The 23720-nt window shown below is 28.0% G+C and overlaps 1 protein-coding gene across 5 annotated transcripts in view; it reads right to left on the bottom strand.

Moving 5' to 3' along the window:
• The window catches only part of LOC119687175 (leupaxin), a 104676-nt gene that overhangs the window by 1767 nt on the left and 79189 nt on the right, over positions 1-23720 (bottom strand). For 4 of the 5 annotated variants that reach the window (XM_038101404.1, XM_038101401.1, XM_038101402.1 and 1 more), the window contains 2 exons: positions 8197-8613; positions 7902-8132 (listed from right to left, as the gene is read on the bottom strand). In XM_038101404.1, coding sequence (XP_037957332.1) covers positions 7902-8132; positions 8197-8613 — 648 coding nt within the window. Of the gene's footprint in view, positions 1-7230; positions 7737-7901; positions 8133-8196; positions 8614-23720 lie in introns of those variants that run through there. The other variant, XM_038101405.1, reaches the window with a different exon arrangement.

Raw genomic sequence — 23720 nt, 5'->3', positions numbered from 1 at the left:
ATCGTAAAGTGGTATTTTGGTTTAAAGTGCATTGTTAGGATTCCTGTGATGACTCTAAGTTTTTCTTTTGTTAGGTCCATACAATGCTGATGTATCCTAAGTGATTTGGATTGTGTTAATTCTGGTATAATATACCAGTTATTCTTTTTGTTCTGGTTCTCCTTTATTTTTATGATTGAAAGAAGGGTAATATGTACTAATCCGCAGAAAGGTTTTGGCCCCATTATCGGTGTGGCTGCTGCTTTCCTGGGTAGTTTGTCTGCGTATTCTTTTTCGTACGCCAGTATATCCCAGCATCCAGAGAATCGACACCTGATTTAGTATTATTAATATTTTAATACCTAACAATAGTATTATAGATGGTTTTCTAAGGCGAAATTTGAGTTGATGATATGTAAATATGTTAAATATTTCTTCATTTTATTTAGGCTACTTTTTTATTTCATTATAATTGATAGATTCTAAAACTTATTGTTAGGTGTTAATTAAAAGCTATTAAATAAAAAAAAACTATAATTGACATAATTATTATCTGAGCTACAGTGGAATCATACGAAATAAAAAAATTTATTATGCCATCTGTGGATAGCAATACTATCCGACAATTTGGTACAATATTCTCTGATCTAAATATTGCTTGATTAGAACAACGTGAAAATATTAAACCCTCATGGCCCATGATAAAGAGTTTTGGGAGAAAAATTTGCAACCAACTAAAAATTATATCAAAGTGGAAACATATTACAAAATTAAAAAATCAATCATTTTAGTTCTATTTCTTATCTGAAGATATAAAAATATTAAATAACTTTATAAATTGTAGCTCTTTCCATTTATATTAATTCTAGAAATTGGTACGTGTCTTCCGTCAAGTTTACTGTTTGTTGCCAAAATGTTCAACTATAATGAAAACAATATTAAAAAAAAATACCAATAATAAAAATTACAACAAAAATTATACACAAGTTCCATATTTTTTTTTTTATTTGGCTTAAAATAAATTTATTTCAATAATTAATGAACTATTAAAAAAACAGTTTCTGATTTTACAGTGGAACAAAGTGGTAATACTTTCACTTTATAAATCTTTTCTTATTGAAGATTTCAGTACATTCTTTACATCGTAAAAAGGAGACCGTGAGTATTTTAATACCATTGATATACCGGTTGATTGAACACCAATCACCATATCATTTGTAAAAAATGTGATCATCAAAAGAAATAAATTAATACATTTATATTATGCAGGAGTTCCCTTACATCGGATTCTCAATCTTAGATTCTTTGGAACTTCCTCGTTATAAAAAATTGTACAGGTACAACGAATTTCATAAAGATTCTACAAAAATTATTGTGGTCACTGTAGATTGAATAGTCACCTAATAAAATTAGAAACTCAATCTAACTCAGACTGCAAATACTGTAGAGAAGAGAGAGAAACTGCATAAAATGTGCTTGGTGAGTGCTCGGGACATTGCACAAGCGAAAGAAACACCTAGGAGGATATTTCATGAATCATAAGGATTCAAGACTAGGAAAGATAGGCTCTCTACTGTCTTTTATTAAAAAATCAGACTTAGAAGAACACTCTAATCCGATTAAGGAGCACAATAGATATTTTAGATCGTATTGCATTACCCTTTCTAACAATAATAATATATACCAGACGAAATATTTATCTTATGATGCTGATGAAGAATTTTATTTTGGGGTTCTTTGATATATGTGTCTTCATATCTTTTAAATTATCTGGATGATAATCAAAATTTAAATAAAAATTTAAGAACAAATATTAAAATTTTATCAAACTCAACGTATTTTTTACCATAAGTTTTTACAAAAATAGTCTTAAATATTTGCAATAATTAAATATACACAAATATATAAATATTTATATTACTTTCCCAACATTATCTCATTTTTACGATTTATATTAATTTATATACAAAAAAAAAAATCATTTATAGTTTTTGTAAAATTTAATGATCCAATCAATTACAACTTTTATTTCTGTTGCTATCGTAAAAAATATAAACGTGGGAGTCCATTTATTTCCGGTGTTAATTATTAAAATCATAAAAATTTTATTAATAAACCATTATACTTCGTTTAGTATAGTTGGATAATCAAATACCAATAATTTGTACAATAAAAAAAATTTTTTTTTGAAATAAAATAATATATTTTTTTTGGAAAATATTTTATAGTTTAAAAAAACACTATAATAAAATGAAATCTCTCATAAGCAAACACTAAACTACAGTCAAATTTTCCTTTTAAAAAGAGATTTCCATCCAAAAGAGATTTCCATCCAAAAGAGTTGTTCCAAGTAATAAAATAAACCTGAATGTTCTATAGAAGTGTTCTTAAGGAAAGTTAATAAAATAAAATTAACTTAGTTGTGGCTATTCAATTGATACCGTCCACATATGTCGGTAATTATATATATTTAGCATAGTTTGTTTCTTACTTTATCGAGCATTTTACTATATTTATTAACTTGACCGGTATGATATATTCAAGTTGCTCATTGCTTCAAATAGAGCGCCTATTTTTATACTGTTATATGTCCATATGTATAGGAACTGAAAACTGGTTCAGTAAACCCACGTCTTACTTAATATCTATTAAGTACAATTCAGCAATAGCCATAAATTAACACGTAGTTAAGATTGTACTATTCATATCCAATAAAGGATGTTTAAAAACAAAAAAAAAAGTATGTCAATATACAATCTGTAAGCAGTAGATATGTGATCTTATCACTCCTATGTCTTATCTAGTATCTATCTCAAGTGAGCAATTGGTTTTCCTTTTTGAAATCCTACTTGATATTTTTTAATGATAGCTGCTACGTATGGTTTAAGTTTTTTTGATAGTAAACTATATTAAATATTACTTTATTTAAAATGTTTAAAGTAAAATAATTGTAATAAGTATATAGTATAAAGAAGTCCTTCAGTAAAAGAGATGGCGATATTAATAGTTAATATTGATATGCCTAGAAATGACAAAAAACACCACTATCGGCAAAGGTTTATTTTAAACATTTAAAACATTTGTGTGAATTGCATACAATTTTAAATAAAATCTAATTATTCGTATGTAGCAACGGGTAGTGCTGACTAAAAAATCATATTTACAAATGAATTTATCACCAAAAAGATCCAAAGCAATCGGTAATAAGCACACTTTTGGCAACATGTCAACACCGTACACTTTGTGAAGATGATCGATTGGTAGTGGATGCACTGCTGCGTAAATGTCTGCGACATATGGGCTAAAGGTGGTGTAGTGGGTACCGGAAGAAGATCTATTTGATATAATACAAAAAGTAATATGTTTGTATTTTTTCTTCTCGAAACGTAAAAAATTAAATATAGAACAATTGTTTAATAATTTATTAATAATGAGGGCTGATAATGAATACTGAGAGGCCATGTAGTCATTAATTATTACTGACAGATGAAAAAAGGAAAACAATTGAGTACATTTAAAATTTAATTTTTATTAAATTTATTTTAAAATTTGATTGAAACGAAAATATATTTACGTATTAATTTTTTTTTGTTTCTAAATAAAAATATTAGTTTGTTTTCCTTATTAGGAAGTACGAATTTTTTTTAAACTAGTTTTTTTTTTTTGAAAATATGAAACCAATCCAAAAAAAAAAATATTAAATAAAATTTTATACCACAGTGATAATTCTATTATAAATAACTTGAAATAGAATAAAGTTATTTTTTCAAGATTATTAGAAAAAATATGATAGAAGTTTTACTTAAAACAATTTCAGAGATATTTCTACCATATAGTACTAATAGTACACTTTCAAAATATACGGTGTATCAGAAAATTGCGAAAATAAAGTCTTAGCCTATTCACACGACACGAGTTAATCTTCATTATCTGCTAAATTAGTTTAAGTTATTGATATTGTGTTTGTTGTTTTCAATTATGAAAGAATTTTTCGTTTAACTTATCTATAAATCTTAGCGAACATAGTGTTGAGAAAAATAGTAGCACCATAGTATATCGGAAGTAATAATATTATAATGATCTAAAAGTTAAAATGTTAAATTTGTTTGCAGGAATAGATGACTACGGATTAAACTCTGTATACACATAAGAATCGATTTTAAATTAGAATATAAAGAGGTTATGCGGAGATCCGGAAAATCTCATAATATAAAATTAATAATGCTAAATATATATTAAAATAATATAACAGATATCTATTAGTGTTTATTTACCAAAGTTTGGTAACCAAACACAATCATGAGTGAAAGTACCAATTTGCCACTAAATATAATACTGCACAAGAGATTAGCACTTTTAAAATTTGTGTTGCCACTTTTATTTAATATAACTTTACAAGGTTGACAAGGTCCATTAGACGCAAAAGCATCTATCCACAGTATCCATTAGATGCGAGTGCCGATCTATCCACAGTTCAGCATTTTAATTAATTTTTATCGTATAAATGACTGCAAATGTCTGTGGATTGGAATAATCGCGCATAATTTATCTGGATCAGTGGTAATCTTTCTTACCGACTGCTGAATCGTCAGACAAATTAGTTACAGTGTATGTATTTGCATATGTAAAAATTAGGAAATAATTATAACTTTTGATTGAGTTGTAGAATAAAATCCGCAACAGATGGATAGGTAAATTCAATTAGAATTAATATTAATGATAGAGTTATACAACACTAATGCATAGAATTAAAAGATAGTAACCATGTTAATGGAATGGGGTGGTTGGTTAAGATGTTGGTCACATATCTAAGCAGTACATAGGCGTACTTTTCAGGTTAGATTACCAAGAATTTAATTTATAATATAACTTGTTGATAAATAAGATTATTGTTTATTAAATGTAGTAATTAAATGTAAAACTACTTCGAACACCTAAGAATTTCTTTCTCAAATAGGCTATTTAGTTAAAATTTAAACCTAAAAAAACTAAATAAATAAATTGCATATAATAAATAACATTGTAATGTTATATGTTTATATTTGATAATATTTTTCAGATATTATCAATATCAATACATTGTCAATATCAATATATTATCATTATCAATATATTATCAATGTATAATACGATGTCGTATTATACCTTATCAATAAAAAAATAGAAATTCTAATTTATACTTATACTTAACTAGTTTAATTTTAAATATTTTATATTTATATTAGTTATATGTACATTAAATATTATATTATATTGTAATGTGTATAAAGCATCAAATAGACTATACGCATTATTTCTAATATTTTATATCAGTTATAATAAATTGGTGATGATATGTAGATTATATATTATATTTAAAATTATATTTGATTTATATTTTATATACGGGTATATAACTTGTTTTATCAATATTCATTAATTTATATAATGCAATTTTTATATTTTTCATCATTGACCAAAATATTAGTTTATATTATTATCAATATTAGTTTATATTATTATTAATATTAGTTTATATTATTATATTGTAAATTACAGTTACATGTTGCAATATATGATGTCCTAATTGAACTGAAACCTACTTTAAACTGCTATAACTTTCGACCAGATGGCAACACTGCATACATGTTTGGTATAATAAATAATTTTATTTTTTACAAGTATACAGAAGTAAATATATACATATACATATACATATATATATATATATATATATATATATATATATATATATATATGGCAGTTTTTGAAAAATATTTTGTTTAAACAGAATATCGAATGTAATAGTGCGATAGCTACAAAAATTAATTGAGGTGTTTAACCCTTTACTACAAGAACCTTGAAAACATAGAGAAATCCAAACCTTTCGTAGTAAGGTGTCAACAATCAATCCTGTATATCTATGTACATGAGAGTAAGATGTTTCTAGAAGAAAAATAATTGATATTTACTTTCAGCAAAAAAGATCGAAATTCAATAATGGATTAAAGAAATTATACGAGATGTTTAACCCCCTGCCACAAAAACCTTGGAAATATAGGGAATTCCAATCCCTTCGTAGTAAGGTGTTAACAACTAAAGATTGCATATATGTAATCTAACTGGAATTAATCAAAATCCATCTAATAAGCTTTCTGACAAGTTCAAGGTCAAAATTGCAACACTAACCTCGATAAACAAACTCTAGCAAGCCTTTTACGTATCGAGTAGGAAGTAAGAGGCACGCACATGTTAAACTTGTCTGGGCTCATTAGAGAACACGTGATATTGTCGCCATCAATGGGTGCATGACAACAACAAATGAATTTACTAACGACAATTTTGCTAAACGTTGGTTAGCGAAATTGTCGCGAGTTAACCCAACACGTGTGCGTTTTTGAGTTTGTTTCTTTTTTGTGTTTTTTGTTGTGGTTTTTTTTTTGTTTTTTGTTTTTTTTTTTTAATTTAATTTTATTATTTTTTTTTTTAATTTAATATTTATTTTTTTATATACAAATAACAAATTACAATATTATTTTATTATTACAAAAGAGAAAGAAATACCTAAAACTTAGCCTAATTAAACAATTGGTTTTTGTTTGTTAGTTTTATTTTTTATATAAAGTGAGTGTGTGTTTGAGTGTGTGTGTGTGTTTTGCTGCTTTTAAGGGCTTCTTGTTTGGTATTGGTTTGTTTTTTGTTTGGGATATTTTGGGTCAGGGTATTTGTTAGCATATATAACGCAGACACACCAAAAAGGGCAAGGGCAAAAACAGGCCATAAAAGTTGAGCAGTTATTCCAAACGCATATACACGCAAATCACTTACAGTTTTTAGCCAATACATGCACACATGCACAGGAGAGGCCAACAACAACATTGCTGTCGACACAACTTCAAGTGCATGTCTGCAAGTGAAAGCCAAAATAACCGTGAAGTGTTTGTGTGTGTAGGTGTATTTTGACGACTGCTTAATGCTGCATAAAATCAGTTGTTTTGTTTTTGTGATTAACCGCCATTTTGTGTTTACTTCGCATACTGCATAGGAAGTTTCAAACAAAAAATAGAATTTTCAACTGTTGAGAAAACTTTTCTTTTGGCTACATGTTATTATTGTCTTGTTGTTTTTGTTATTTTGTTTTTGTTTCTGTTTCTGTTTTTGCTTTCACATTTGATTTTGTTCTCCTATTTGCATTTGTTGTAAGCAATTTGTTTTTGTTTGACATTAACAACTGCAAATAATTAAATTATTTATTTATTTTATTTTATTTTATTTTTTTTTTTTGCTAATCACTCCCCTTATAAGTGGGTGTTGTGTGTATTATGTGTTCCATGTACATTAATTTTAAATTAATGCTTTTTATTGTTGCAGTGTGTTTGTGTGGTTTGTGTTTTGTGTATATGTGACGTATAAGTTTACGTGTGTATTTGTTTATATATGTGTATGTGAGTATGTTTTGTTTTATTTGCGTAAAATGCCAACAAAAATAGATTGCGTTCTTAACCCAACGCAGCGGTGTTCATCAGAAATGATATTTAAGAACTTTAAGTTCTAAAATAAAAATATATTACTTTTTTTTTTATTTAATTTTTTTTAGCGAAATTGTTTTAACATAATTGTTTTGTTGTTGGTTGAATTTTCACTTTTTTAAGCAAAAGAAAAGTTTTTAAAATTCTATTTTTGTTTTATTCTTCCTCATCGACTCCCACACATGTTGGACAAACAGGTTTGCCTTCCATGGCGTAGAACGATTTTCCTCGCACAGGTTTCTTGCAATCCTAGAATTTTTAGAATATATCATATATATAATATATAAATTAATTATTGATCATGTATATATAGAAATGCATATATTTGCATTAGCAGTTGGCAGTTGGACTTCTTTGTTTGTATATATGAAAGTATTTATTTAATGATAGCAAAGCTTTTAGTGTGGGACTTACCCTGCAGACAAAACAGTCTGGATGCCATTGTGAGTTCAAAGCAGAGATATAATTCTCCATGATTGCACGGTTGCAGCCATTGCACTTTGGTGCGAACATTTCAAAGTAGTCATTGCGACAATATGGCTTGCCATCACGTTCATGGAAGCCATCTTCACCGAATTGTTGACCACATTGAGCACAGAAGAAATGTTCCGTATGCCAAGTTTTATCCAAAGCCGTTACGCATTTCTGTTAAATAAAAAAAAACCCATTAATAAAATATATAAAAAAAAATGTTGTTTTTAAATCTTACATCCAAAATAGCGCCATTACAGTAAGCACAGCGCGGGCTGAATAAGTTATGATAATCTGGTTCACAATATGGGAAACCATCACGTTCATAGAAATTGCGTGTACCCAATTCTTGATTGCAGTGATTGCAAGTGAAATGCTCTGGATGCCAGGTCTTGCCCAAAGCTGTTATGACTTGTCCAACAATGGGTTTTTCACAGGCATTGCAGCAGCCCTTTTGTACAGTATTGACACCTTGACGACTCATATTGGCTTGTAAATTTCCTAGCATAGAATCCAACTGATCCGGTTCGTTATCTTCTACTATGGTAGAAGTTGTAGTTTCAGTTATAGTCTGTGTAAGATGAGACACTCCTTTATTGGGTTTCGCGTAATCAGTAACTGTTTGCTGATGATGATGATTGGAACCGTTATTGACCTATAATTACAAAACATGCATCGAATTAAAACAAAAAAAAAAACCGAATTGTAAAGAAATTATTAACCGGTAAAAACAGTTAAACAGTCAGTTAATAAATAAAACCGAAATTATCTAGATATTATTATGTGCAGATATTTTTAATACGAATGCGAAATATTTTTCAACAAAAATCCTCGTTTTTCTCTATTGCAATCCAAAACAATATTTAAAACGGTGGTAGGTACAGTTTATTAATTAAATTTCTTTATAATATTATATCGCTAACGTTTTACAATAACAAAGTACTTTTCCTTACGTTGTGCGACTACGATCCAAAGCGATTGATGAAATTTTTCAAACTGAAAATACTTTTATGCACGTCGATCTTAAAAAAATTTTTACTATTAGTTCTGTTGCTGCTCCTGCTGCGTCTTTGCCACACCGCCGCCTCCTTCGATTTGTTGCGTTTCAAAAAACATATTTTCTTTTTTGTTGTTTTATTAAATATTATTTGAAGAGATAATGATGACCGCGCTGCGGTGTACAAGTTTACACAGCTGGTATAGTTGGTGTGCGCTCGAATCTTTGCCGCACCGCTAAAACGTACGCCAACTTTTGAAGAAGAAAAAGCCTTAGTATGTGTGCATTTGCAAATGCGACTATATTTCTGTCCACATGGCTGCCACAAAACCAGCCATTTCCCTCCATAGAAAACTGTTTTCCTACAACAAAAACCATTTTCGCATTGTTGGATTTTCCATACAAAACTTGTGTATTGGTGAAAAAATCTTCTTATATTGAAAGACTGCCAAATTTTAATATGAAAAACGCCAATACCATTGCATTAAAAACTTGCACATAGACACTTTGAAACCGTCTTGTACGCCGCCGCCGAACGATATGAGAAAAAGACTCACGTGAAAAACTACTACTTATCGAATCCAACAGAAAGCGATTGGGCCCCTCAAATTAGCTTAAATCAACAAGATTTGCAACATTTAGATACAATAAGCAAACATGTATTTAACAACAACAACATTAGTAATAAAATAATAAGAACACCACCAACAACAACAACTTTCTAACCAAATAAATCACAACAACTCACACAAACTTTTAAAGAGCAACTAGTACAGCCAAAAGTTTAGAATTAATGGATATTTTCATATGTATAATGAAAAGAAGACAGTGGCGCATTCAGAGACACAGCGTTTTGCTATCTGACCCAAACGTTGAACTTAATAAATAAAATATAATCATTAATGACCACATCTGATAAATAATAGGGAATAATAAGAAATAATAGCCAATCTCTTTAAGCCAACCTTTTCATATTGGAAACAACACATGATCACTATATCATCATTTCTAATAAATTTAATAATAAGAATAGCCAATCAATTCTTAACCATATCCTAGAAAGTAGTGCATTTCAAGACTCAAGACTCTGAGCCAAATGTTCGACTTTGGAAACAAAATATAATCAATGAGGACCATATCTCATAAATAATAAGGATAGCCAATCTCTCTGAGTCAATCGTTCAACATTGGAAACAAAATATAATCACAATAACCATTCAATTCTTAATGTTAATGTTATCACAAAAGGTTTCGAAGGTTTCGAAAATATTCCTTGAGTGGCACCGGCAAAGATCTCGCAGAATCGATTGATCTTAAACTACTGATATGCTATTTTCAACAAATATTTTATATATAAATACTTAACAGATCCATATGAAATTTTTTGATTTTGCCTTATATTATTAATAAAAACTGTCAAAAACTGTTTTGAACAATGATTTACCCAATACAACTTCTTGTAAATCTGTAGAAATTTAGATGAGAAGTAAAAAATTCGGACGGATATGCCAAACACTTCAGAAAGTAAATTTAATAGTTGCGAAAACATCCTTTAAGTGATATCGGCAAGGCTCAAGCTGATCCAGTCGACCTTGAACTACTTACACGTCATTTTGGAAAGAAATTTGAAATAAAAACCATTGACAGATCCATATGGAAAATCTGTTTTTCTTACCGTATCCTATTAACAAGAGCAGTTAATCAGCAAAATAATAACATTATCAATTTCTAATTTTATGTCTTGGAGAACTCTATAACTCTTTTTCTTTGCAAAAGGGTAAGTTATTCAGTAATTTCAATCAATCCAATAATATTGCCAAAGGATAGTACCCATTGTTTGACTAGTAGTGAATTTATTTTTTTTTAACAGTTATGAATCTGCTCAAAAAGCAGTCTTAACCTTAGCTAGATTTTAATTTTTTGCAAATATTTTTAAAAGGTAAAATTTTAAAAGGATATAATTTAACAACACAGTTCATGCAATCAAAAAACATGTTTGGCGTGAAATAACTGCTCCATTTTCGGTTAATAAATTTTTTATTTTCATTATTTTAATATAAGCGACACAGAAAAAAATAAGATCTAAAAATCATAAATTATTAAATGTGATGAGAAAACCAACACTCAGTCAAATATTTTCGTCAACAAATCGCATAATATATACATTTTATATATTCTCGGTAAAAAAAGTGATATAAGACATCACAGGAAAGCTATTTATTAATTTTTTTTAAAAAATTTGTTAAAAAAAATAAAAATATACTAAATTGTTAATAATTAAATATTGTAAATGAAAAAAGATTTCAAAAAGAAGAGAAAAAAAAAACAATTAAAAAATAACAAATAAAAAATAACAATCAAAAAATAAAATTAAGTGGCAGAACGGGTGTTGTCAAGATATCTCATTAATCCAAAGGTTTGAAAGCGAATTCCATACTCTGACCGAATGGATAAAAAAATCTTGTTGTGGAAGCAACGTTGAATAAAGGAATAATAAATAAAAGAGATTTATTGGATCGTGACTTATTGGGAATTTAACATTAAGTGCTGCTTTGCATAACTGATTGCCCAATAGAAACCTGTGGCACAAACCATTGACATTACCTTTTAATCTAATAATTAGTAAGGTAGTTGTTTTGTTGCCATTAAGTAGCATGTTATTGTGAACGGTCCAAGCATTAATATTCTTTAAATCAATGTTTATCTTCTAAGTTAGATTTTCAATAACGGTGAAATCGCAAGAAATATACATTTAGATGTCATCAGCATACCCATGCAATTTAGCATATTAACAAATTGAAAAGATATCATTTACATAAACTGAAAACAAAAGGAGACCCAGTATTAACCCTTGAGAAACTCCAGTATGAAGAGTTTTATAAGTCGAAAACTCATTCAATACCACAACAGACTGCAACCATCCAGTTAAATAACTGAAGATAAATTTTACCGCCGACTATTACTTCAATTAAAATAAATAATCATTAAATAATTGGAGAATCCATTAAATAATAGTTTAAACTTACTTATAGAACAAATACCATAAGAAATCTTAAACTAATTATTTTATAGAGAATTTATTTTATACAGAAGTCAGATTATTCACTAGCTTAAAAAGACTTGACCGAGAATATAACAACTATAGCAAATATAACATATCTAGTAAATCGTAGAAAAATTTGCAGCAAATATTAATTGCTTATGTTTATTCAATTTAGTTTTTAAAATTTCATCCACGTATTGTTAGTTTCTAAACGGAAGTTTCATTAAATAATTTATATATTGAAAAAAATAGAGATTATAGTATTATTCGAAATCAAATAAGATGCGAAAATTTTCACAAAAAAGAAGATAAGATGTTACTTTGAACCAAGAACGTAAATCAGTACAGGATACATCTTCCTGACATATAAGAGCAACTAAGCTCTCAAGTACAGATAAGTCACATTTGTTTCTCATCAGACTTAAAACTAACCGACTTATGGATCAATAAAATATATACTATTAAAATTTTCGAGCTAGTTAATTATAAGAAGGCATTCTTCAATGTACATAAACCAGTACGGAAAACATCTTCCTGACATATAAAACCAACTAAGCTCCGAAGTACTGATAAGTCACATTTGTTTCTCATCAGACTTAAAACTAACCGACTTATGGTTCAATAAAATATATACTATTAAAATTTTCGAGCTAGTTAATTATAAGAAAATATTCTTCAATGTACATAAACCAGTACGGAAAACATCTTCCTAACATATAAGACCAACTAAGCTCCGAAGTACAGATAAGTCGCATTTGTTTATCATCAGACTTAAAACTAACCGACTTATTCATCAATAAAATATATACTATTAAAATTTTCGAATCAGTTAATTATAAGAAAATATTCTTCAATTTACATAAACCAGTACGGAAAACATCTTCCTGACATATAAGACCAACTAAGCTCCCAAGTACAGATAAGTCACATTTGTTTCTCATTCGACTTAAAACTAACCGACTTATGGATCAATAAAATATATACTATTAAAATTTTCGAACCCGTTAATTATAAGAAAATATTCTTCAATGTACATAAACCAGTACGGAAAACTATAAACCAGACATATAAGAGCAACGAAGCTCCCAAGTACAGATAAGTCACATTTGTTTCTCATCAGACATCAATAAAATATATACTATTAAGAATTTCGAACCGGCACATTATGAGAACAAATTCTTGAATGCACTCCTGTATCTGATATCTCAAATGCCTAATATAATTAAATACATTTGCAATAATAATTTCAATTCTATTGAATCTGTGTTAGTCTTGTGCGCTTTTGTCTAACATATAGACAATTAAGGATTTCCCCAAAAAGTTTTTGTTATTTTTTTTAAACGTATACTGATGTACAAATATATATGTATCAATATATATGTATCTGAAATTTTTTTATTTATTTCAGAAATAAACCGGTGGCACACGTTACACGCAAAATTGGAAGTTTGTCGTGATTGGCTTTTCATTTCTAATTTTGTTGTTGCTGTGGTACTTTTTACGATTTATATTGTTGTTGCATTGGAAGATGTTATTGTATTTCTTAAAATCAATACATGTTGTTGTTGTATTTTGCAGAATATTACAATAAACAAATACTATTAAAAAATATTATATATATTTTTTTATCAATGAGAGCGAAAGGACAGGTGAACTGAAACAAGTCGGGGGCGTCAACGTAATTAACAATTGTAAACATTATTATTTAATATTTAACAAATTTAAAACACAAATTTAGGAAGAAAGAATATCATTAAGATATATATCCAACAGCTTTATATTATAGTACAAATATTGAAGGTTTAATGTGCAGTTTACCAGAGTGTAGTTGTGTGAGTGAAGAAATATTAATTTCTTACTATTGGTTTTTGCTAGAAGCTAAGCTAAACAGCGCCGTTTCCCGCAATGAAAAATTTAAAGGGGTATATTAGAGTATATCTTTTAAATAAAATTTATTTAAAAATATTCATTAACTAAAAATAAAAAATTTACAAGTAGAATTTTAAATGAAATTAATCATTTCTTACTGCAGTTAGAGTTAAAAATCTTTAAAATCGTGCAAATCGTAGAACTTCACTTCTGTTCATATATTTCTTTTGTGATAACATTAACATTATATTACAAGAAAAACATGGACTATGGGACTGAAACAAGAATGTAAGCTTTAAATTAAAATTTGTCTCTATAATGAGTTCAATAGCACAAATGCCATGAACAGCTCAATTTAAGTATATAAGCAAAACTTTTAGCTGTATCAGATTTATAATGGCAAACGTTAGGACAATACATTAATGAGGGCAGGCACCTAATAAATGCAGCTTGTAAATTGAAATAAATTGCCAACTAATTCTCATGTAATTGAAACTAAAACTAATTTTAGTTCAATAAACCAGTAAACCTAGCTAGAACTCTTTGCTATTCCAAGCTATTTTTTCAGCAATTTTAATACCAAGTTATATCCTAGTGAAAAATGTTGTTGACATTCTAAATTGACATTTCGATAAATCTGGGTAGTTTTAAATTTGCAATTCCCTAATAGGACATATTTCACAGCTGTAAAATTAAAACATCGAATTTTGACAATTTTACAAAAAGTACGTTATTCTAAGTATTTTTCTTTTTTTAATGAAGTTCGAGAGTCAAGCTAAAACGACATATAGCCTCTAGTGAAAAATGTTACTAAAATTTAAAACCACAGAGTTTGATAACTCTGTGAGGGATGAAAGTTTTCCTATTCTATGATTTAATGTTTTTCATAAAAATTTTTCATCAATTCGTCATCGCCACAGAAATTATAATCGATCTGTAAAAACCGCGATTATTTATTTCAAATCCCCTTCAAAAATTATTCTAATTGCTTCACTGTCTATTAGCAATGAATAAAGAATAAGCCGATTTAACATAAAAAAATCATGGACATAATTTTAATATATAGATGAAACTATTATACATATATGACGCCCCCTTCACTACGTTAATATGTTGTTCTTTACCATACTGTGACAATGAAAATTTTCATATATAAAATATTAAAAAAAACAAAAAAAAATTGAAAAAAAAAATTAATATAATATAAAAATGAAAAGGAAAATATTCGAAAATAAATAAAAAGTTTATAACAAATTGAAAATTTATACAAAAATAGCACAGAAAGCGTTTTCGAAAACTAAATATAATTCGCAGAGCGTAACGCTTCTCGTGATGTTGCCACTGTTCAGATCATGTTGGCCGTGTGCAATATTGTTTATATTTTAAACTTATTTATTGCCAGAAATTTTCATCAACGGCTAGGCTAATAAGCGGCCGCAAAAGAAGAAAATAATAATAAATAAATAAATATAAATCGCGACAGGCGGAACGGACGCAGCAGACGTTTTAGCATTTATTCGACTGTTCTCATATATATATATGTTCTCGTACATTTTCGAATTGTGGGTTATACGTCAGAGCGTCCGCATTCAAAACTTTAGGTCGCACGTATACATCGTAAAGGCCAAATATCAGTTTTGGAAACGGTACAAGAATGAAACGAAACAAAACAGATTTCAGCGAATTATCATAAAACGTTCAGAATTCACTTTGCTGCGAACGAACGCACAAGCGAAAATGTTTTGATAGATACTTTTATTGGAACTCTTATTTTATTTAGTGTGTATCTTTCCTGCGAAAAGAACAGATATAAGCTGCTACACTCATACACTCGAGTCATTCGTGTAGTTTAGTTTATATATCAAAGAATAATACGAGTTCACCACTCGATTAATAATAAAAAAATTTTATATTGAGGCCGCCTGAGACCTGACGCCTGACGCCTGCCAGCTAACACGATCGCGAATGAGTTTCATGTTTGTCGTCAATGACATTGAAAAGCAAAAATCGCCTTCAATATTTACTTAATTTTCAATATTTTTTCTTTAATTTTTTTAATCAGTTTTCATTTTTACAATTTTTTTCAATTTTTTTTAATTTTTTTCAATGTGTTTAAATGTTTTCATTTTCTTCTATCAGAGACTCTCGCCTCGGATATGAAGAACACAGAACATTTATTCCGATTTTAATAAACGCAATTTTGTCGCAATTTTGATTTGATGTGAAATAATTTAAGTTTTCAAATTTTTATGCAAATCTATTCAATGCTAAATAGATTTTTTATTTAATTGAATTTATTTTATTTGTTTACTGAATAAATCAATTAAAATTACGAATTCAGATATACATTTGATGCAGATCAAAATCCGACAATCAATTATATTTAGAAAACAAAAACTAGACCAATGATATATATCCAAATATTGATCAAAAGAAATAAATTTCAAGAAACTTGCTTGTGGTGTAATAGAAAAATCCACATTCATATTCAGAACTTAGTAGGTCAATAAGGCATATACAAGGTCATATATTTCTAACATATTTGTATAACCTAAAATGTTCAATAATATGAGATATATTTCTAATATATATTTTATATATATTGTGCTAACATAAGTAGAAGAAAATCGTAAAGAAATTAACAGAGTTATGGGCTTCCAGTAGAACAAAACACAGGCAGCGACATGATATATCATAAACGGAACATTAGGAACAGAATTCATTCCGGCCATTGAAAGTCTTTCGTTCAGTAGAGACATACTAAGCTCCAAGGCTAGTATAATCCCCGATCAAAACTGGACAATCACTAAGAATATAACTAGAGAAATTATTTGTTACTAAGTTGAACCAAAATTCTATCTTTACAGATTAAGCCATTTTATTAAGACGAACTATCAAAAGAAGATAAAAGGTTTTTGTACAATAATGCAAAAGTATCTCAAAAATGAGTCTTCGATCAATTGTTTTTATCAATTATTTTGGACATACAACAATAACATATATTTTCTATTTCATGACGATTACACAAAGAACAATCACGTTCAGATATATTAAATTTAAAAAAACTGCCTCTACATTTAAAAAATAGCCCTGATATGTGCTGGGTGTTTTCGTAATAAAAACTATACATAATGTCATATTGCAGCTATAGGTGCAGCTATACATGTCATGAGATCCCACTCTGAAAAACTAAAAAATCTTAAAACCATTCGAATATCGATAATCCGAAAAGTGTCAAATAAATAGGCAGTGTCAAAAATAAATGTAAAGTCTGCTGTAAAAAATAATCTTATCTCTAGTCGTGCAGAAAAGTTATAGTTGGATATTTGCATAACATCTATGTAAGATTATTAAAATTATTAGTCAGTTTCCTGAACAATAATTAAACGCAATATAAGAATTTCAGATCTTATATTAGGATTAGTTAGTGTTATTTTTTTCAATACCTTATAAAGTTTACATGTGAGCGAACATTCATCAATAACATTAAAACCTTAGAAAGACTCAATTAGACGAGTACTCCATCAAACATAACAGAAATTCACGAATATAATTTTGAATAAAAATAAAGTGAAGTTCGTAATGATAGCTTATACCAACAAATAGATTAGAGAGCAATAAAAATACTACTTTAGACGAGACGCTACTGATGCGAAACCCATGTTTGAAATGGATGATGCTTTTGCTCAGAGTTGAACGAAAACAATGTGTTAATCATTCTAAGCACTGGCTGGATCTTTTTTCGTCGGGATATAAGAATCTAAAGAATCTAAAGTCGATCAAATAAAAATGAACCATTCTAGTGATAAGGTAATATTCTTTGTATTTAAGAATAAGTATAATATAATAAAAACGGCAAAAAATTTTGGAAGATAATTTAAACGGAAGTGGAATATGAGGAAGCGGCTTATTCGTTTTGATAGATCAACTCCAAATTTTGCTTAGAAAAATGGTAAACAGTGCAATACATTAATTTTATTTTAATGTACGTACCTTAAGAACTCTTCCTAAGAATTGGAAGAAGAAAAATGGGATATAATATTCATATACGATTTTAACAGACGAAAAACCATCAATAATTAATATTGTATTCATTATAAAATGTTTTTATTCTATTTTATTAAAAAAATTAATCGAAAAGCACTTACGTTGTACCTACAATGTGGCGTATTAACATATTTGTGAAAATGCAGAAATTGCTTTGTGATCCATTTTATTTTTATTTTTTGTCAGTTTTGACCCTTAGCTACAATCACCTATTCTCAGGTCTCAAAAAAATACTTTACGGAAAATATTTCTCGTCATCAATTAAATATTCGGAGAAAATGACTATTTTCAAAACAGAGAAAACATTTTCGACAAGAAAGGCTTATAAATTTTAGAAAAGAATTGAAAAGATTATGTTTCAGGAAAACTTTATTGGTGTATAAAGTCAAGTTTTGCGCAACCATTAAAAATCAGTCTCGAGACTTACTAATAATTGTAATATATCCATTTTTTATTGCGCTTAATAAACACTAGAAGAAAAAAGTGTTCGTACTATTAGATTAGATTAGATTTAAGAAGGAGCTGGGAGCTATGCCACCGCTTCACTGCATGCTTGAGGATTATTGTAACACCAATTTTGAGTTGAAAAAAGCTACATTAAGGACCGCAGAATAGTCTTGGCCCAATACAGTAAGAGGACGCCTCTTTTCTGGCTAGTTCATCGACTTTCTCGTTTTTCTCATATCGGCTATGTGCTGCGATCCATTTCAAAGTGTTCGTACTATTACTAGACTTGTATAATGAATTTTTAAAGCACTAGTTGAGCAAAAAAAAAAATAGCGTGATTGAGATATACTCCTCCACATAATTTCGTATAGTACTAATAAATGATAAAATATATATCTATAGTATACGAATGGATTGATCTACATGTATGCAATAGTTGATAAAATTGTTTTAGTTCACAAACTACGTAGATAAAATAGTTAATAGTTTTGATATAAATTTTATGACATGACTTCGTACAAATTTGTACTTTTTTGATGTAAAATTATTAAATTCAGCACAAAATTAATTTGATTTTATTTTAAGATTTAATTGGTTGAGAAAAACTTGATAAATTTTATTAAAATATAATAATTTTTAAATGCGTTGGTGTAGAACATTTTGCATACGGAACCTGTTCAATGTTAATATAGAAGATAATATTATTTTTTGTTTGCAAAACAATTTTATTAACAAACTTTAAGATGGGTGCAATTTAATTGATATTAGAAAAGAATTAATACCAGCTCATAATAAGTGAAATACTAAAACTTAGTCAACCTAACTTAAACAGTCTCAGAGTTATACCACGAACTATGTTGGAAATCTTCAGGACGTACTAATTTTTAAGAGTTCTAATATTTAAACGTCAACTATATGAATGTTACTCGTCCATACAAGTTTTATATATGTCCCTGTGTATACAGAGTTCGGCAAGTGCAAAAGAGTTTACAAAGTCCAAATGTTCCTAATTTTAAAAAACTACATATTATTGCTATCTCAGCAACGATCAAAATAAAAACTAAAAAAAACCATCAGTGATGCCTAGAGCATAACATCTAGAGTTGTGAAGATCCTCGACACGATTCTCAAGAGTATTCCGTATTGTAGATAATTAATAGCGTGCGCTAACCTTCTCTACTAAAGCTTGATCTGGCTACACTACACAAAGTATGGTTAGGGTCTAACTTGGTTATAGTGGTAAGGGAGGACACTCCAAATAGATCACATAATAAAATATGTATGTAAGCAAATCTTAGTAATGCAGATAAAGTACTATACTGAAACAAGTTATCACCCATGCCCAATATTGAAGAGTTGCTAAAATATCTAGTACCTCATATACTTTATCTTTATTGATGAGCTACTGACATGAGAACAGATTATGAAATTGTGAAATAATATTCATCATTCGATATTGATTAGTTGGTTTTAGTGCAGGAAGAGCTTCCTTTTCGGTTCACATAGGGCATAAGCCCGGTTTTGTTACTACAAACCCTGTGATGAAAGTTTTAGTTTTTAAAAGAGCCAGTGAGGTTGACAAAACAAATTATATTTAGAAGATCAACGCTTAAGACATCCGCCAGGCTCAATAGTTCATAGACTTTAATGGTGGAATCTCACAATCTGACCACGTCTAGGCATTTGTATTCAGTTATTTTTTTTTTTCTCATTTTTTTGTAGTTTCTGCCATTTCGGTTGAAAAGGATACCACCAATATTTTTTGGCACTGCTTTGCTTAGTAGGATTTTAATTCTTGATTGATTTTAGCTTAGCCATGTTAGTTTGGATTTCTCGCAGCCCTTTGTATGTAGTTAGATATATTATTTTAATAATTTTTTAATGTTTATATATTTCATATTATATAAAAATATAAGTAGAATTGCAAATAATAAAATAAAATTGTTTTATTAGTTGAAAGTAAAATGAATAACTAAAAATATAATTAAAGGTTTATTTAAAAATATAATTTTAACTTTTACGTGTCAAAATTTTCGATTTGAGAATAATAAATTATTTTGTTATTTAATATTAAAAAAAAAACTATTAAAATTATTTTAAATATATATTTAAAAATCTTTTTTTTTAGTTTTTATTTTTAGAAAAAATTATTGTTATACTTTAATCATATGTAAATGTGCAAATAATATAATTGTGTGATTATCTGAATTAAATTCAATGTTAATCATAAGATAACCTAGAGACTTTTATTTAAAAAAAATAAAAATGCATTCTTGACACTTTTCATTCATTTTGGTAAAATTAATTAAACAAATTCATAATCAAAATCAAGTATAAAGTGTAAGTATACTGATGATAGTGTAATAATACTACTTAAAATTTTAGCAAATTAAATAAAATGTTATTTTAAAAATCTCATTGTACTATAATATATTAGCATTCATAATTTAGAATCAAAATTTTTTTTTATCTCATATGAAGAAATTTATTTCAAATATATTATAGCTATTAGTTAGCTATCAAATAGCTATCAGCAATAGGTAATAGTACCCCTAGTAATAGGGTACAATATCTCATTTAATTCAGTTTAAGTATACTTTAAAAGGTGAGAGCGCGAGTCATAGTTTTATAACGAAGTTCTAAACGATGAATACTTAGGTAGGTAAACATAAAAATTATTTCTAGATATACTGCTTTGAAACTTCTGAGATTTGATTAGATATAAATAAAAGCACTTTAAGCAGCCTCAGTCTAGTTAATAGACAGCATCTTCAGCATTGATGCATCACGGCTGGCAGCTGCCGGTATTGAAAATATATAGAAAAACTACATTGAATGTGATTGGATAACCATCAAATAATAATTAAAGAACTTATTGATGCTGATAATGTTTCTTTTGATCGTATTTAAAATATATTACATGAAATTTTGGGCTTAAAAAAACATTCGCAATAGTACTTCAAATGCTAATCGTCTGTCACCGTCTCGCATGACAGTACTTAGAAAATTTTATGCACTATAATTTATATATACTGACTTTAAAAGAAAATATATTCGTTTGAACATTGATAAAACAATATTAGAACTATTTAAACAAATTAACGTGCCACATAGGTCTACCTATCACTAAAATAAAGGATTAATCATTTTCTGATACTGATTTGGGAACACTGTTTATTGACATACATCAATAGATCTATCATCCAAATATTCAGTTTAAGATTAGCCATTTTGCAATATGAATTTTAAATTTTAATTTATTTAATTATTTTATTTAATTAATTTATTTATTTAATTTATTTATTTATTTAATTTAATATAAAATATATAATTATAGAAGACATGTGGTTTTAACCTTAACCGTCCTGCTTTAGTTTTGTTAAGTAAGATATTTCTCTGGTATATAATTTTACATTTTGATGATGTAATTTAGCCATTATTAACATAAAATTATACGATTTTTATACGTAAGACGTTTAGGCTAAGTATCGTTATTATGTGGGCAATTCTCACACTCTCAACATTTTGAAAACGAACTTTCGTCTGTTATGACCAATGTATCGTCAGCTATATGTTATACCCATATCGATAATTATCCTAAAAAAATTCAGCCCTTTCAGCATATTTAAATTTTTTTTTTTTGAAATCCATTTATTTTATTACAATCTGTCTGGTATAAATGACAATAAGTAATATATATAAATATAAATCGTAATAATAGTTATTTAAGAAAACTGTTTAAGATTCCATGGTATATTAGATCAACAGACATACATAGAGATCTTAAGATTGACTCAGTGAAAAAATATATCAGAGACAGAGCTCTAAAATTATTCACTAAAGTTGATACGCTAATTAACCCCGCCCTAACAATCCTCAAGTCCACTTCTGGACTCTCAGGAAGATATGCTGATTTAAGGTCCGTTATCAACTAAAAGACAAATAAATGATGTTTTTTTTTTTAGCCTAATTAAAGCCTAGTGTGGGGTAGAGATAAACCCACAGCCATTATAGAGTAAAAGTGCGTAAAAGCACGAACTCAAGAAGAAGAAGAATCAAGAATCAATAATAGTTATTACGATCTAAAGAAGAAAGGCGCGTATGAACTATGCCCAGTGACATATCCATATATATTTAAAATAGAAGTGTGTAACCTACATATACATATCTAAAATGTCTCTCGATGTTTTCCTTCTCAGCCTTGTAAAAGTGTTGGAAGGGGACATCAGGTGTGTAACCAGCGGCTACTAGCTATTCTTTAGGTTTACAATAGAGCTACCTTTACTTGCACTTTGAACTTGTTTATTTGATTCATAAAGATGAAATTTTAGAATCTAAAAAAATTTAATATTACCGGGGCTTGGTAAATGGAATATTTGTATTCATCTAAAAAAAATTCAACTCATAAAAAGAATATGATTTTATGATTGAAACTCAATTTTTAATGAAAACGTAAATAAAAATTTAATTTTTAATTAAAAGGAAAATTAAGAAAAGTAGTGTATATTAATTTTTTAAATGAATATAAATGATAAATGCATCGTCTAAGCCTAGTGCAATAAATCTTTAAATGCAAGTCATTTTTAATAAAATTAAAAGACTGTGTAGTAAACATAAAAATAATAAATCTTCTCACTTTATTATTTAATAAAATCCGTTTTATTTAAATGCTTGAGTGCCTTAAGTATTGCAGTTTAAAGCCGATTTACAAAATTTTTCAAATTCAAAACAATTATTAAAAATTTAAGATAAAAAAAAATTATAATAATTAAGAAAAGAAAAGAAAAACAAAAACAAAAACAATAACAAAATGTTCTGATATTTGCAATTTTATGTAAAAAAAAAAACTTTCATGAAAAATAGGAAACATGTGCGTCTTTAGAGATGTCGTTTCTGAAAACTTTTCATTTTATTTTGCTATTTAAATATAAACAAGTACAAATGTTGTCATTTTTATTTTCAATAGAGTAAAATTGAATATTTAATTAAAAATTCTATAGTTCGAATGGGCGGACGAACATGTAAAACGTGTGCAAATAATAAGTACTTTTTCCGATCTATATATATACACACATATCAAATTAATATTTATACATAATACCATAGCAAAATAGCTTATAGAAGTTAACAGCATAGAAGTTAATATAGCACCTCCTCAACCAGCCTAATAACTATTGGAAGTGTGAGAGATAAAATTTTTGATTTTAATCCCTTCTCCACTACAACTCTGTAGTCCCCATAATCGTAGCAATGCACTTTATAGTAAGCAATTAATTGAACTTGCACTTGTTCAATTTTGTTCAACAAAAGAACTGCGTGCCTATAGCAAGGTCATCAAGATGAATAGTTTCCGCTTTAA

Source organism: Teleopsis dalmanni, chromosome X (assembly GCF_002237135.1).
Source record: "Teleopsis dalmanni isolate 2A chromosome X, ASM223713v2, whole genome shotgun sequence".
In the NCBI taxonomy this organism is placed as follows: Eukaryota; Metazoa; Arthropoda; class Insecta; order Diptera; family Diopsidae; genus Teleopsis; species Teleopsis dalmanni.
This window is presented reverse-complemented; position numbering and strand designations above follow the sequence as displayed.